Source organism: Myotis yumanensis, unplaced genomic scaffold (genome assembly GCF_028538775.1).
Source record: "Myotis yumanensis isolate MYYU_CA2020_CCGP unplaced genomic scaffold, mMyoYum1.0.hap1 SCAF_5, whole genome shotgun sequence".
Classification (NCBI taxonomy): Eukaryota; Metazoa; Chordata; class Mammalia; order Chiroptera; family Vespertilionidae; genus Myotis; species Myotis yumanensis.
Window position 1 is genome coordinate 5,392,386 of NW_027223756.1, and position 17,171 is coordinate 5,409,556.

The 17,171-nt window shown below is 53.9% G+C and overlaps 1 protein-coding gene across 1 annotated transcript in view; it reads left to right on the forward strand.

Moving 5' to 3' along the window:
• Positions 1-17,171, forward strand: part of SH3PXD2B (SH3 and PX domains 2B) — an 87,649-nt gene that overhangs the window by 15,053 nt on the left and 55,425 nt on the right. The window contains exon 2 of the mRNA XM_070414404.1: positions 15,010-15,090. Coding sequence (XP_070270505.1) covers positions 15,010-15,090 — 81 coding nt within the window. The remainder of the gene's footprint in view (positions 1-15,009; positions 15,091-17,171) is intronic.

The window sequence follows — 17,171 nt, forward strand, 5'->3', positions numbered from 1 at the left end:
TAAAAGTCTAAGTGACAGTTATGACTAGTCAACTGAACGACTGGTCGACCGGTCGCTATGATGTGCACTGACCACGAGGGGGCAGACGCTCAATGCTGAAGCTGCCCCCTGGTGGTCAATGCTCTCCCACAGCCAAGCTCCAGCAGTTGGCCAACTTTCTGCAGTCCCTCCCCCCTCGGCTCCAATCAGGACTGGGCGAGACAGCCCGATCGGCCCCAATTGCCAGCCAGGCCTAGGGATCCCATCCGTGCACGAATTCGTGCACCAGGCCTCTAGTATATTTATAATTTTATTTTTTGAAATATTTTTATTATAATTCAGCATAATTAGTTTCACTTAAAATCCCAAGAGCTTTATTTTATCCATTTTAAATGATTCTGAGGAAAGGTCCATGGGTTTTGTCAGATGCCAGGAGGGTGTGTGACAGAGAAAATAGATGAGACTTCTGGGTAGAAGTTCAGAATTGGGGCTTGGAAGCCAGGTGGCAGGGGTGTGGCCTGGCTCTGCCAGTTACCGGCTGAGTGTGGGACCTGATTAAGTGATTTAACTTCTCGGTGCCTCAGTTTCTTCATCTGTAAAGTGAGGGTAAGAATAGTACCTGCTAGGAGTTATTTCACATAAAGGGTTTAGAGCAGTGCCTGGCACATAAAAGTGCTGAGTAAATGTTACCTATTAGTCCTGCCTTTACCATCATCATCACCATTACACGACTAATGGTGTGCATTTTAAAATATATATTTTTTTTATTGATTTCAGAGAGGAAGGAAGAGGGAGAGAGATATAGAAACATCAGTGATGAGAGAGAATCATTGATTGGCTGCCTCCTGCAGGTTCCACACTGCAGATCAAGCCCACAACCCGGGAATGTGCCCTGACCAGGAATCGAACGGTGACCTGGTTCATAGGTCGATGTTCAACCACCAAGCCACGCCGGCCAGGCATGATGATGTGCAGCTCCAGATGCTCTGACACAGGTGGTCTGGAATGACCACATGTTGAGAAACATACAGGGACTGGCCCAGGATGCACCCCTAAGATTTTAAGCTGTTTCCACTGAAGATTTATATATTTGGATAATTGGTGATTAAAACAATGTTGAAAATAGCCCCCATGTGTAGGCTATTGGAGACATGATTAAGTAAATGACATATAGCCCAACCGGTGCGGCTCAGTGGTTGAGCATTGACCCAGGAACCAGAAGGTCAGGGCTCGATTCCAGGTCGGGGCACATGCCCGGTTGCGGTTGCTGGCTTGATCCCCAGTAGGGAGCGTGCAGGAGGCAGCTGATCACTGACTCTCTCTCATCATTGATGTTTCTCTCTCCCTTTCCCTTCCTCTCTGAAATCAATAAAAATATATTTTTAAAAAGTAAATGATATATAGCCTTACAGTGGACTATTAAGGATCCTTTCAAAATGGTTTGTTCAAATAAATTTTTAATGAAATGGGGAAATACAGGTGAAAAAGACAAATTGTATGTACAATGTGATCTTAATCTTGAAAAATCCCTCACTACTAGGCAGTCCTCGGGTTACGTCGGACTCGACGTACGTCGTTTCATGGTTATGTCACCATCTCTCATTTATTTATAAAAAAAAAAAATCCGTCATTTCAACGTATGTACATATGTGCTTTATGTTTTTTATTATTTATTTACCACAAGTAAAGGTCCGGAATTGCTATCTTTATTTTAAATTTTTTTTTACTGTTTCACTTCATTACTGCTGTGTCTGTGCTCCCTGTGAGTGACGTAGGTGCTTATGTAGGTGGGTTCTGAATTACAGCGACAATCGCGTAATGTTGCGGTAGGAACGGATCGCCCACGTAACCCGAGGACCTACTGTGTGTAGAAAAGGGGTCTGGGAAGAAATCTGCCCAGGGCGCCCTCTCTGGTGGTGGAAACGTGGACCGTGGGTAGGGCCTTGGCTGCTGGTCACCCGCTGGGTTGTACTCCTACCTCGACCTCCCTGGGCCTGCATTTCCTCCGCTGCAGAGTGGGAACAGCGTGGCCTGATAGGAAGCCCGCGTAGACAGTCGGCCGCGTAGACAGTCCGTCGTTGTGAGCAATTGCGTTGCTTTAAATTGTGTTGTATTTTCATGGATTACCCCAGGTGTCTCTAGTCGGGGGAGGGTAGTGGGGGAGGGGGGTCAGGAACGCCCAGGAGGGAAGGGGCCTGCTTCCCTTGCTCCCTCTCCCTCCCCCTCCCCCCAGGCTTGTGTATGGAGCTTGAGACGCCAGCAGAAAGTCCACACAGGGGCTCAGGTTGGGGCGGGAGGAGCAGCCTCTGCCAGATGAGGAGCCCAGCAGGCTATGGGTGCAGGGGTGGGCGGCCAAGGTCCCCGCAGAACCTGACCCCCTGGAACCATGTGTGATTTCCTGCAGCAAAAGGGGCTCCTTGGCTGTACAGAGTTTGGGACCCGTTTATGCAGCCCCCCTACTTTGTCTGGTGCAGGAATTCCTATCCCCTGATGACACCCCTACTAGCTAGCTGTCCTAGGATCTTAGAGCTCAGTCCTGGTACATTCACATCGACTTCTTTCCTCCTCCTTCTTCTGTCCCCAAGCCCAGTCGGCAGGAAGACGAGGCTGGACTTGGGGGAGGGGTGGTTGTTTAGTGAGGCTCCAAGACCATCTTAGCTGGCCTCTTTCTGCCTGTCACCCAGCGGGGGCACCGTCCTGCTCACCCCTCAGGACCCAGTGTTGTTTTTCCTCAAGCCTCTCCGAGCTCCACCAGCAGAAATAGCCCCCCTCAGCCCCCCGCGCTCCCGTGGTGGCTCTAAAGTGCTGTTAGGGGACCTGTGGCCTGTGAGAGAATTCTAATGTCTTCTCTCAAGTACCTACTATGCACCAGGCACTGTGCTGGGCCCTTTAGGCGAGAGCCGTATCCTGGGCTTTTCCCACCATGTTGCAGCCTGGGCTAGTTTTTGGCCGTTACATGCTGGCTGTGTGGCCTTGGGTAAGCCAGCCAGCCTTTCTGAGTCTCAGATCCCGTGACGTAACATAAATGAAGTCCTTAGTTGTAGTGCCCGATCAGCCCTATCAATGTGGCCCGTTTTGATTCTTTTTTTTTATGTTTGTTGTTGAAAGTATTACATAGGTCCTCCTTTCCCCCTCATTAACCTCCTTTGATTCTTTTTCATTACTTGGACAGCTTTACCCCTGCCACCTGTCTGCCTTGCACACAGTGGGTGCTCTTGTTGGCTGCCCAGTTCTCTCTAGGCAGCGCTGTTAACACAAACACAGGCGAGGCCCCATCTTGAAATCTCTCAGCTGTTTCCTGTGTTGTCCTGGGCTCCTGGGAGGGAGGCCTGGCAGCCTTGGAGGTCTCCGCAAGCCCTGAGTGCCTGCCCTGGAGGCTTTCCTAGAAAGCCAGCCTGCAGGTTGGTTTCGGCCGAGCCTGGGTTCCAGCTGCCAGCACCTCTGCTTGCCATTGGAAAGTTCCCGTGCCGCTTTGGGCCAGATGTGTGCGAGGATGGGAGTTGGCAGCCAGAGGTCCCGGCTGAGCTGCATGCCCGGACCAGGGTGTGTTTCCACCAGTTCCATGTTTAGAAGGATGGACGTGCTCGGCCGGCCTGCCCTGGAGGTGGTTCCCGCCGCCCGCCATCTGCCTAAGACTCTGGCAGCGAGGGGTCCAAGGGCGGGCAGCCCTGTATGTGTGGGTAGCCGATCGGTGTCACAGCGTGGCAGTCCTGACTTTGCCTGTTAACACAGCTCATCTTGAAAGACTTGCGTTGGCCCAGGGGAGACACACGCCCTCCGAGCCTCTGGTGCCCCACCTGTGAATCGGGGTCACCAGTGACGGCACTGCCAGCTGCCTGGAGTCGGACAGCGTTCCCATCGCCTGGTGTGCACTCGCTCACTTCCTCCTCCGCCAGCCCGAGAGAGCAGGTACTGTTTGTTCTGTCCATTGCACAGATGGGAAAGTGGAGGCTCGGGCCGTGAAGTGACCTGCAACGTCACACAGACTCTTCAAGCGATAGAGCCGAGGTACCCAGCTACTCTGAAGCTAGTGCCTGTCCTCCCCCCGCCCCCATGACATTAAAGAATGAGCATTATTTAAATTTTTGATGACATGCGTTCAGGAACATTCCCTTTTTCGGTTCAGTGTTGTAGGAGGTTTTATGCGCGCAGAGGCTCTGTGACCACCAGCACAGCTGGGATGCAGGACAGTCCCGTCACCCCCAAAGACCTGCTGGGGTCCAGCCCCAAAGAACCCCCAGAGCGGCCTGACTTAACGCAGTGGCTGATGCTTCCTCTTGGAGCTGCAGTTGCCGCCATGCCGTCCTTTTCTCCTTTGCCGTTCAGAGCAGCCCCGGGGGGCTGTGGGGGGACGTGGACTTGCCTCCCAGGGTCGGCCCCTGCCTGTGTTCTCCTCTGTCACAAAGCAGTTCTGTCTCCAGCGCCCTGGCAGCTGAGCTGTTCACTCAGCCGTTTCAAGAGCATTGTCACTCCAGACACCAGGAGACTCCAGGGAGGTCGTCGCCTTGACGTCGGACTGTGTGGCCCTGTCTGGGCTCTTTGTCCATCTGCCTGTCTGTCCATCTGCCAGTTTGTTTTCCACCAGACATTTCCTGAGGGCCCAGTGTCAACAGGCCCTGGGAGGACGGTGGCAAACTAGGCAGACCCAGTCCCTGCCCCTTGCGGGCTCCCAGGGGAGGGGTGCCAGTCCCAGATAGAACAGCACAGCGGAGGAATGCGAGCTGAAAGGAGCGGAAGCTGACACCTGAGAAGTGAATGGCTAAGCGGGCCAAGAGGGAGGCATTCCCGCCCGAGGCGTGGTGCGTGCAGGGCACGGCGGCACAGGAGACCCTGGCCAGGTCGGGGCAGGAAGAGGCCCCCTTAGCCCCGTATGTGCCTTTGTGTCTACCCCCACAAGGCTGAAAGCCCCAGAAGGGCAGGGCTTCTGTCTTCCTCATTCACAGCCACGTCCCCAGCCCTCGGGAGGGAGCCTGGCACGAAGTAGGCGCTCTGCCTATTGGCTGAACGAATGAAATGTTTCCATGAGCACCGAGACGCAATTCGATTTTCACTTTAGAGAAAGTGCTCCCCCTCCCAGCCTGGCTCCCCTCTGCACGCAGGCACGGTCAGCCCTCCGCTCCACCGTCCACCTGCGCATTCACTGCGTGCCCCACGGACAGACGAGGAGCCGAGAGACACAGCCCTAAACCACAGCACCCCCTCTGCCACTCGCACCGCAAGCACTTGTGTGTGGGCCGCATTCCAAGCATTCACTTAATTGAAAAGATTGAGGGGGAAAAGGAAAGTTGGCAGCTGGCCACCCCCAGTGTGTCACTTGCTGTGGCCCCGAGCTTGGTGCTTCCTGAGGCTGATGAGACAGGACCGTCTGGCCTGGGGCCAGGGCACCCAGGGCCTGGCCTCGGGAGCTGGGAGGGGGAGAGGGGACCTCAGAGGCTGAAGGGGCTGGGATTGAATCTGAAGTCACCCACTTCCCAGCTGCAAGACCTCAGGCCTGGCCCTGCCGCCCGCTCTGTGCCTGGGTGTCCTCTCCACCCTGAGGGTGGCCCCACCATCCTGGCCCTTTGGCGAGGATGGCATTCCGTCTCCCTAAAGCACCCAGCACAGCGCCCACGTGGCTGCGCGTTCCCCAGCGTGGTCGCTGATTCTGTCTCGCGTCCTCGTCACCTCGTCCCCACCTCACTCTGGTGTCCCGTGATTCCCTCCCAGGTCCCCAAGGCGCCTTGGCACTTGGCAGCATTTCTCCGGGAATATCTCTAAACGATAAACACGAGCTCTCCAGCACTTCCGGTGGTGAGAACTCAAACTCAGCAGGGGTGTTGCAAGTCCTAAAAGAGATGGGGATGCCGAAACCGGTTTGGCTCAGTGGATAGAGCGTCGGCCTGCGGACTGAAAGGTCCCGGGTTCGATTCCGGTCAAGGGCATGTGTCTGGGTTGCGGGCACATCCCCAGTGGGGAGTGTGCAGGAGGCAGCTGATCGATGTTTCTCTCTCTCATCGATGTTTCTAACTCTCTATCTCTCTCCCTTCCTCTCTGTAAAAAATCAATAAAATATATTTTAAAAAAAAAAAAAAAAAAAAAAGAGATGGGGAGCACTGACGTACATAGGCCAGATGTTGGGGAGACCGACAGATGGAACCGAAGGGAGCTCATGGGCTCCACGGGACCAGCAGAATCACTTTTCCCGTTAGTTAAGCCTGCAGAGCCCGTCCAACTGCCAGTGCTCTCAGCTCCTTCTCTCTCTCCTCCTCCTCCTCCCTGCTCTTTCCCTTCCTCCCCGCCTCCCACCCCCTCAGTCCGCTCTCCCCAACCTTCGGCCAGAGCAGCATATTGCAGGGAGGGGATCTGGAGCCCAGCCAGTCATTCGCAGGCTGCTCCCAGGATCTGCCAACCAGAAACCCAGCCAGCCTGGGACCTGATTGGGATGGGGCAGGATGGCACCTGCCGGGTAAAGTGGGTCTTTTTAAACTCCTGGGCACCCTGGGAGGGATTCCTGGGAGCCTTCTCCACAGGAAGTGGCTGCATCGGGATCTTGTAGCTGCTGCAGCTGCTGGCTCCGGGGCTGCACCTGCTGTGGTGTTTACGTCGCTTTGGCTGTAGAGAAGGATGGCGTTAGTTGTCCTGGGCTAGGGTCCTGCTGCAGGAACTGCGAGGCCTGTGAGCAGCTGCTGCCCCTCCGTGTGCTGCACGAGAGCCCGTTTTCCTCCCTCCGAATAAAAAGGGCTCTGCTGTTCCTCAGGCCTGGTTCCAGGCCTCCTCCCTGCTTGCTGCCTGGCCTCCCTGACCTCATCATCCAACTATAAAATGAGCAATGGTCTAGAGCAGGGTTTTCACATATTTTTAAGTCCTGGGACCCTGCTGTCGGCCTGTGCAGGCCGAGGAGGACTGTGGGCGATGGAGGAGACCAGGGTCTGTCTGCAGGCTCCGCCGATGGCTGCCTACGGCCATGGGGACCCCCGAGGTCTGGCGATGGGGCCGGCAGGCTGCTGGGTGACACCCTCTTCCACATACAGAAGAGCTCAAAGTGGTGCTGCCCAGTGGAAACCAGGGAAGAGGGCCAGCCACCCACCCGCCTCACCGGGCTGCTGGGCCTTCTTACAGGCAGGCCAGCTCGACTGCCGGCCTGATCATCATAAAACAGCGGTTCTCAACCTGTGGGTCTCGACCCCCTTGGTGGTCGAACGACCCTTCCACAGGGGTGGCCTAAGACCATCCTGCATATCAGATATTTACATGACGATTCATAACAGTAGCAACGTTACAGTTATGAAGTAGCAACGAAAATGATTTTATGGTTGGGTCACAACATGAGGAACTGTATTTAAAGGGCCAGAAGGTTGAGAGCCACTGTCCTAAGAACTCTCCCAGCTTAAACTCATGTGGGCAAGTCCTTGTGCGGGCGGTCCGGAGGGGCAGAGGATCCTGCCAGGAAATGTGGACACTGTCGTGGACGTAGAAAGCGCCCTTCTGAGTGAGTCACTGTACCTCTCGGGCCCCTCTGCTTCCCCATTTGTAAAATGGGGGGGTTGCCCGGCCGCAGTGGCTCAGTGGTTGAGCGTCAACCTATGAACCAGGAGGTCACAGTTCAATTCCCCAGTCAGGGCACTTGCCCGGGTTACAAGCTCAATCTCCAATGTAGGGTGTGCAAAAGACAGCCAATCAATGATTCTCTCTCATCATTGATGTTGCCATCTCTCCCTCTCCCTTCCTCTGTGAAAGCAATTAAAAAATATTTTTAAATAAATAAATAAAATGGGATTGCTCTAGGTCAGGGCTGCTGGGTATTCAGCACACATCCTGCCATTCTGCTGCCCGTGGCAGACATGGCTAATGGATCACAGAACTGCCTTGCTGATGCTCTTTCTCAGAGCCCCAGCCCCCGCTGCCCCACTGGTGTTTTCTTCCGTCTCCCAGGTCATTCCAGGCCGCCGCCAGCACTGTAGAGCCAGGAGCAGGCTGGCATCTTGAGACTGTTGTGGGCTCATTGGCCTGTACACAACAGAACTCCAGATGGAGTGAGAAGAGCAAGGAATTCCACTACAGCAGCGCTGTCCCGGTTCCCGAGCCTCCTCCCGGCGCCATCTCGGCATCTTGGCGTTTGGCATATCTGGAAACCCCCTGGACTCTATATTCTTTTTTTTTTTTTTTTTAATATATTTTATTGATTTTTTACAGAGAGGAAGGGAGAGAGATAGAGAGCTAGAAACATCAATGAGAGAGAAACATCGATCAGCTGCCTCCTGCACATCCCCTACTGGGGATGTGCCCGCAACCCAGGTACATGCCCTTGACCAGAATCGAACCCGGGACCCCTCAGTCCACAGGCTGACACTCTATCCACTGAGCCAAACTGGTTTCGGCTATATTCTTAATTTAATGTTTTTGTTCAAATAGATTAGCTTTTTTACTTAAATTATTTTTAAAGGGAAATGAGCCGTCTACCGTACATGGGAAGCCAATAGCCCTTGCTAGAAACAGAAGGAAACTAAATACAAAGGAGAAAGAAAGTCAATGTGCTAATCAATGTGCTCTTCCTCACTAGTGTTGCCTGCCCCGGGGTTTTCTGTTCATTCTTTTTTTTTTTTTTTAATATATTTTTATTGATTTCAGAGAGGGAGGGAGAGAGAGAGAGAAAGAAACATCCATGATGAGAGAGAATCATTGATCGGCTGCCTCCTGCACACCCCACACTGTGGATCAAGCCCACAACCCGGGCATGTGCCCTGACCAGGAATCAAACCGTGACCTCCTGGTTCATAGGTTGACGCTCAACCACTGAGCCACGCCGGCCGGGCCTTCTGTCCCTTTAAGAAAAGAGACCAGCACGCGGTGGAGTGGGTGTTGAAAGGCCATTCTTGCCTCCTTTCTGAGGACAGAAGGGATGGCAGCAGCTCTCACTATGGGACTTCCCTGCATTTAGTGCTGAGTCCCTGTGTCACCTAAAACCAGCTCCCGTACCCCGAGCTCCCGCATTCCTGGACACACAGGGATTAAGGAAAGAGCATCACCCTGAAAAGCCCTTGGACCAGACCCTTCCGCACCCCCACTCCCAACCCTCCCCCCAAGTCCAACCTCTGGCCACTGCAGCAGGGACCAAACTGTGATCCGTTGTCACGTGACCCACACCGCGGCCCCACCCCTTCCTACTCACACCACCTGGGAGTTTCAGTCGGTCCTTTGCCAACCCTAGAAACCCCACCAAATGGATTTGCAGAGCAGTGAGGTTGCAGGGCACCCCCCGAGCCTCTGAGATTTCACTCACGGGCAGAAACGCCTTCTCATGTTTCCAAGTTCACATGATGAAAGCATATGAGGTCACAGCGCTCCAGGGGTGGGGCAGCCGCTGTGTCATGGTCTCCTGCCCTGGGGGCCTGTATCCGTGGAGTCCCAGGGCCTCTCCCAGAGCTGCGGCCGTGGGCACTGGGTCTGCAGGCACAGGGCATGTTCGTTTATCAGGGCTGTTGGGGGCACATGGGCCCTTGGTCCATTTCTGGCCCATCCACCGCTTCGCTTTGCCCAGGCCTGGCTGCTGGTGTTTTTCAAGGGCCTCCGAGCTTTGTTCTGGTTTAAATCTTTCTTTGTGGATGAACTCACCCCTTGGCTGTTGGAAATGGGACCTACGGTCCCCCGTGCTTAAAAAGGGGACCGAACCTAAGGGCCGTGGAAGCCCCCATCCCATCGGGTTGGGTTGGACCTGCCAAGGGAGCTGAGGATGAAGGGTTGGGACGCATTCATCGAACATTATCCCTGCAGTCCGGCCATAGCAGAGATCCTAACCAATGTGGATTCCATTTCTGGAGCTCTAAAAATCATCTCATTGGTCTTCACACACACACACACACACACACACACACACACACGTGTGGCAGGAAGGACAGGCATCCCATTGTCCTGAGAAGGCAGAAGCTCAGAGTCGGAGGACTTACCCCAACGCAGAATGAGGTCAGGGCCAAGGCCCCACTGCCGCTCCCTTCCTCCCACCCCCACGCTCCCACCTCATCATCAGCGGGGCAGACCGGGCGGTGCAGTCATCAGCTGTGACTGCGCCCAGTAGGTGCCCCGAGACCTGGAAGGATAATGCAGAGGGATGGTCCCTCGAGTGAGCCGGGGCAGCGAGAGAAGGCGGCCTGGGGTTCAAGGCCACAGACATGTTTCTTCCTGTCCTCTTAGGAAGGTGACTTTTTTTTTCTGATTATAAAATACACTGTAGAAAATCTGGAAAATACAAGAAAGCTTCAAGCACAGAATTTTTTTAAAGTCCTACTTATTCTTAGTAACCCAGAGCAAACCGTATATATATAGATCCCAGTGATTTATATACATACACACACACATACAGGACGGTCAGTCTGCATTGTTCGCCGATTCCGTATTTGGGAACTTGCCTGCTTGCTAAAATCCATTTGTAATCCAACATCCGTCCTGTCACTTGCGGACACGGCATGTGCAGAGCAGCGAAACACTGGTGTGGCCCACTGTGCGTGTTCCCCGCTGAGGCTGAGCAGGCGACGCTCTGCCCTCCTGTTTCAGCGCTTATGCTCTGAACAAGTGTCTTTTCCGTGCTCTCTTTACTGCCACGTCTATCTTTACATGGTTGTGCTTTTTGTCGGTCGTTGGACTGTTTTAAACGGCCCCCAAATGTAGCCCCGAGTGCTGTCTATTCCCAAGCTCAGGAGCGCTGGGCTGGGCCTCACGGAGAAATACGTGTGTTAGATGAGCTTCGTTCAGGCGGGAGTTGTAGTACCGCTGGCCATGCGGTCAGTGTTACTGGATTAACATACATTAAATGAGGTGTCTTCAAACAGGCGCCTGACACTCTATTTCCCCTAGAAGCGTGGTCCGGTGTTCGCTAAGTCAGTGTTTGTCAGACTCCGTAGAACATAACCGCACACGCACTTACATTTACATACAATGTGTATAATTCGCTTGAGATTGAGGTGACACTGTATTAGCCTGTCCCTTTTACCTGCTCCAGTGCCTGGACTATAGGAGAATGAGCGGGCATCCGCCGCTGGCGCCAATCCAGCTGTGCCCAGCTGCTGGGGCAGGGGCAGGGGCACGATGCCTGGTGCAGCAAGGCTGGCAAGGTTCGAGGGAACCTCGGTCAAGTGCCTGCACTCCTGGGCCTCCATCTGTCTCCAGGAAAACGTGGGGAGTGTTCGGCTGGCCTTTGGGTTTGGGCTCAGCCCCACCCCACAGCCCGCCCCTCGCCACCAATCCATCTCCTCCAGGACTCAGAGGAGAAAGAAACCCAGACTTCTGGCCCTGGAGGCACTGGGCCTGAGAAGGAAACGCGGGCTGGAGAGTCTGAGGTTTGAAAATCACACAGGCCCCACGGCTGAGATTGTGAAGGAAGGGGTTTCGGTGGTGGCTAATTCCTGTCAAAGCCTCCTGTTGCGGGGGGAGCAGGAGGAAAGCCTCCGAGGCCCACAGACACCCTGTGGTCTCAGTGCTTCCTCTTTCCCAGAGGCAGTCCCGGCTGCTCCCTGGGACTCGCTGCTCTGGGCGGAGGTGGGGGTGGTGGGGAAGCAGGACAGTGGGCAGAGAGGACAGGCCAGGGGGTGGGACGACCTGAGAGACACTGCCCGGCGCCCTTCCCACAGACCTCGGGCCTGCCTCCTATCTGCGAGGGCTTGACCTGGCGTCTGGGTTTCTTCCTCATGAATTCATTCACAAAGCATAGATTTTTCCGCCGCGCTCAGCGCTGGGCATACAGCACTCGGTGAATAAGACAGGTGTGGGTTCTGCTCTCACGAAACGTAGAGCCTCGTGGAAAGCAGACTCTCAGGCAGTTGCAGTCAAGTGTACTTGACCTTGTGATGGGGAAGTGGGTGCCAAGGAGACATGCAGCAATGTTGGTGGGGAGGGAGCAGTCCCGGAGGGCTTTCTGGAGGAAGTAGCATCTGAGCTATGCCCTGTTAGTAGACTTGTGGAACGTCCCACATTCTGGATTTGTCTGATTGTTTCTTTCTGGTGCCATTTAGCCCATTCCTCTACCTCCTTTACTTCCAGTAAATTGGAACTTAGGTCAAGAGGCTTTTGAGATTCAGGTTAAACATTTTGTTGACAATATTTGTCAGAAGATGATGTATGTTTCTGTCTCTGTGAATCTGACTAGTCTGGGTCGAGACGGGCCTGTTTCCCTTAGCGCAGTGCCCTCCGGGTTCATTCGTGGCGTGTGTCAGCATCTCCTTCCTTTTTGAGACTGAGTCGTATTCCCTTGTTTGGATGTACCACATGGTGCTTACTCATCCATCCGTCAGTGGACAGCCGTTAGTCCCACCTTTTGGCTCTTGTGTGTGAGGCTGCCATGAAGAAGTCTGCGCTGCATTTCTTAACACCAGGCCCCTGAGCATCAGCTTGGGTTGAGCTGTTATCTGAAAGCCAGGGTTGCTGTGTGACGATGGCTTTGGTGACAAGTAGCAGACGCCAACTCCAATTGGCTGAAACAGGAAAGGGAAGTTCTGGCTTGTGTGGTGACATGTCCAGGATGCTGGATCGGGGCTCAAATGATGTCCCAGGACTTGGCCCCTCTGTCCCTCTCACCCCGCTGGCTTCTGGGTGAAGGTGCTTCCCACACAGTAACTCCTGGGCGGGGGGGCCTTCTCCTCCCAGCAGCCATTGCCGTGGGAAAGGGGTCTCTGCCCTGATCACGCCATCGGGAGTCCCAGAATGCAGTCTCCTCGGCCCATCCCTGGACCATCGCGTGCCAGCGACAGGCAGTGCTCTGGTTGGCCAGCCTGGGACACATTCCTAACCCCCTGGCAAAGATGGGAAGAGGGCGAGGGGTGGCCTCCAAGGGAATCAGGCGCTCTTACCAACAGAGGGGAAAGGGGGACCAGATGAGCAGGCAACTGCTCTCAGGGCGAGTGTGGCGGGCCCTGGGCAAGGCCCCATGGACGTTAGTCATGGCGCTGAATTAGGGGAGGTCACTGTCCCCGTTTTAGAGAAGGGGACGCTGTGTCCGGAGCGGTCGGTGCCCTGTGAGTCTCACCCAGCGGCAGAGCTGGCGTTGGAACCCGGTGAGCGTGCTCCGTCACCAACCCCCACGCACCGGGCACAGCCAAAGCGCTGGTCGGGACAATTCTCATTAAAAAAAATTAGGTCTGGGCCTCAAAATGCAGACCATCGACTTGTGCTCAGAGTTGGTCCCAGTAAACCAATTAGGCCTGTGCAGAGCCCTGTGCTGTCCGTGCAGGACTTTAACTTTGTAAACAGGGATCAGGAATGAACTGTGTAAGCAGAATTTTCCCCCTGTTTACGGGTGTATGCTTTTTATTGGTTTTAAGAAAAAAATAAAAATCTTTGATGATGTTTTCTCTTTTTTTTTCCACGTTTTTTAATATATTTTTTAAAATCCTTACCCGAGGATATGTTTTCATTGATTTAAAGGAGAGAAGGGGGCGGGGAGGGGCAGGGGGAGAGAGAGAGAGCGGCACCCATGGGTTGCCTCTCATACATGCCCCGACCTAGGATTGAACCCACAACCTTTTCACTGTACAGGACGCATCCACATTGGCTTTGTTCTTGACAGAGGGTCATCCAAGCTTTGCTTAAACACCCCCCGGGGATGGCAACCTCTGATAGGCTGGTTTCTGGCTGCTCTCCTGAGAGTTGGAACTGAAGTCCAAGGCTGACTCTTACTGGCTCTGACTGGCCTAGCTCAGGTCATGTGCTCACTCTTCAACTACTTCCCGTGGATGAGGAATAGTACCCACCTCCGCAGCTAAGAAACTGTCGCCGAGGTCGGGGAGGAGGTTCCGGGGAGAAAGAAACGGTGCTCCGAGTGGAAGAAAAGTTAATCCATACCGGGCAAAAAAATAACATATCCACTGCACACGTGTTATTTATCTTCGTTCATGTATGTGTTGTCTTTCCAGCTGACCCCCGGCTCGTGGAAGGCCAGGGCCCTCTGTGTGCCCCCCATGGCCTCTAACAACACTGAACCCCTCCTTTTTAATCAGCACTTCTCTGTTTCCAAAGAGCGTTCACATATATACCTATTTTGTCGTTGTCAGAACTACCGTATAACCACAGATCATTTGTGTGAGCCGGGACTGGGTTATGGGTGCTGATCCCTCAGCCCACGCGTGTCCAGGGCCACCAGAGTCCCCAGCCAGGTGCCCTTGGCCTCCTGCCGCCACCTCAGTTTGCCCGAATGCGTTGTCAGTGTATTTTTTCTGTGAGCACCATGACTTGTGACAAAGGTTGAAACGTGGCCCTGCGGTTTACAAAGTGGCTCCCCCTTCTCAGTCCTCACACTGTCACACTGAGCAGACGCTGGTGGCCCACTTCACAGATGGAGAAACTGACACGCAGGGAGAAAATGATCGAACCCTAACTGGAGGTCATGGTGTCATGGCTTAGCTTATGAGAAATACAAGGAGGCTAAGGCTCCTGTGACTGCGATCAAAACCAAAATTTTAAGAATGACTCTGATACCCGGCTGGCATGGCTTAGTGGTTGAGCGTCGACTTACGAACCAGAAGGAAAGGGTTCAATTCCCTGTCAAGGCACATGCCTGGGTTGCGGGCTCAATCCCCAATAGCGGGCGTGCAGGAGGCAGTCCATCAGTGATTCTCTCTCGTCATTGATGTTTCTATGTCTCTCCCTTCCTCTCTCTCTAAAAATAAATAAAAACATATATTTAAAAAAATAAAAAAGAATGACTCTGACAAAAAGAGCCAGTCCCCTGGCTCTCTGAATCGAGTGGGGAGCAGGAAATCCTTGCACAGCCAACAAGCACAGCACCTCCTGCGTTGAGCTGGGTGCTAACTCTTTCCTGTGCTTGGTGTCATTTAACTCTTTGCACAGCTCTCAGAGGTGGAGGTCATTATACCCATTTTATTGAGGAGGAAGCTGAGGCTCAGAGAGGACAAGTAACCTGTGACACATCATACAGCCGGTCGGTGGCAGAGCTGAGATTCAAACCCGGGTCTTTCTGACTCTGAACCTTGTGCTTTGCTCCCGAGTCCTGGCGTTGGGAAGGGCCCCGTTGGTGTTAACACCTGTCTCCCCTGCTCCTCTCTGCAGGTCTACATCATCCGGGTCACGTGGTCGAGCGGCTCCACCGAAGCCATCTATCGGCGCTACAGCAAGTTCTTTGACCTCCAGGTAAGGACTCGGGGCCTCCAGTGAGCTGCGGGGAGGAAAGACTGTCATTGGACTTACTTTCCGTTTGTACTTCAGAGCCCAGCCCCTCACCCACAGTGGGCGTACAGTGCTCTTTTTTCCCCCTAGAATTAAAAATGCCGTCCATGTGTCCGCCTCAGCAGCACGTGCACTAAAATTAGCACGATATAGAAAAGGTGAGCGTGGCTCCTGCACAAGGGTGACATGCAGATGTGTGGACATTCCTCCTTAAAAAAGAAAAAAGATGTCCATCACTTTGGGGACATATTGCTTTAGGCTTTGATCGTCAATATTTCCCAAATAAAAGAAAGGCTGCATGCGGATGGCTCCAGAACAGAGCATGACCTGGACATCGGTGTGGCTTTGGCGTGCAGATCTTGAACTTGTGTTTTCTTCAAGGACTTGGATGTGTCCAGTCACATTTGGTGAATAAATGAATGAACTAATAAATGAACCGACAACCGCGAGTGCCACCCGTCCCATAGGGCACCCGGCCAATGTGGACAGCTCGGTGTCAGCTCACCCCCACGGGGGTAAAAGAACTACAATCTTTGGGACTGTAGCTTTATCTTGATGTCACCAAAGAACAGCAACTTAAAGCAAGCGTGTCTGCAGGAGAAGTCACAGGGCCCAATATGACAAAATGCAGTTCTTCAGAAAACACAGGCCCCAAGAACTTACCCGGCTTCCTGAACCAGCAAGTGCTCCCTGCTGGGTAGTGAGGGACCCCTGCTGAGCTGAGTGTCTCTCCTCTGTGCCTGGTAGGGTGCTTCAGTTGCAGGAAACCCTACTCAAACTGGCTTAAGTCAGTGGGGAGTTCTGGGCTGGTGTAACTGCATGCCCCAGGAGAAGAAGCCGTGTGGGCTTCAGGCACCGCTTGATCCAGGGTTTTCCCCTGTGTCCTTTCACCCAGCTCTTTCCTCTCGTTCTGCATTCCTGCTTCCATCGCGTTGGCTTGATCCTCAGATCCCACGTGGTTGCAAAATGCTCTGGGCACGCAGTCAGCAGGAAAGAGGGAAAGGTCACTTCCCAGAAGGTCCAGCAAACACGGGGTTGTTTCATAGGCTCATCTCTAAGCCTGTCAAGATGGCGAAAGAATGTGATGGCCAGTGGGATTGTCGGGTTCCTGCACCGCCCCTGGCGTCGGGGGTGGGGCCTGGGAGCCGGAGAGAACAGTTGTGATCGGGTGTCACGTAGGCGTTGTGGGGCCGCCAGCAGAGAGCCCTTGTCCTCCACACACCAGCCCGGCTCCTGGCCTCGCATGTTCTCTGGAAGTTGGGTGATGTTAACCACAGGCGTTCTTGGTTGTACGGACTTCATCTGTCCCTGAAAATGGCAAACGGAACAGTCAGAGCCTGTGTTCATTCTTTCCAAGGGGGAGCGGGGATAGCCAAGTTCTCCTGGCCTGTTTCCGTAACTGCCAGAGTCACGTGTGCTGGGAAGCGATTGAGACACCAGTGACCTCAGTGTTTGACATGTAATGCATGTGGTGATGTTCTGTGTTCACTGTGTAACGAAATCAAACAGGATCATACACAGATGTGTTTCTTCTGGTCCGCAGCAAGCATGCTCCGAATGTAAATAGACGAGTGTGTAAAAGAGGGTCAGATTCCATCTACCATGGACTTGGCAGGAGCAGGCCGGGGGTGGGGAAGGCAGACGATGGCGGTGATGGCCGGCGCCAGAAGCAGGAGGCACGGTCCTGTGTGATAATGATCGAGAGCCACACCCTCGTACCCAGATCACGGGTGTTTATGCAGATCCATTGCGGCAGGTCTTCGGTTCAGAGTGAGAATCGAGTCCACGTTTTGCAAGTGACGGACTTCTCACGCCCTGAGGGTCTGCACAGGGAGGGCTCCTGTATTTTGCTTTCAGAGGCCTCTGGCCTGTGTGATGCCTCCAAGAAAGGACACGGGGCAGAGAACAGGGGCAGGCATGATAGCTCGCTTAGGGATCACTGACACCCACAGCGCAAACACCACTCAGCCAGCTCAGACGGGAAGAGCGGAGCGGGGCGGATTGATGGCAAGAGGCAGGTGAGCCCCATGGAAACAGAGCAGGAA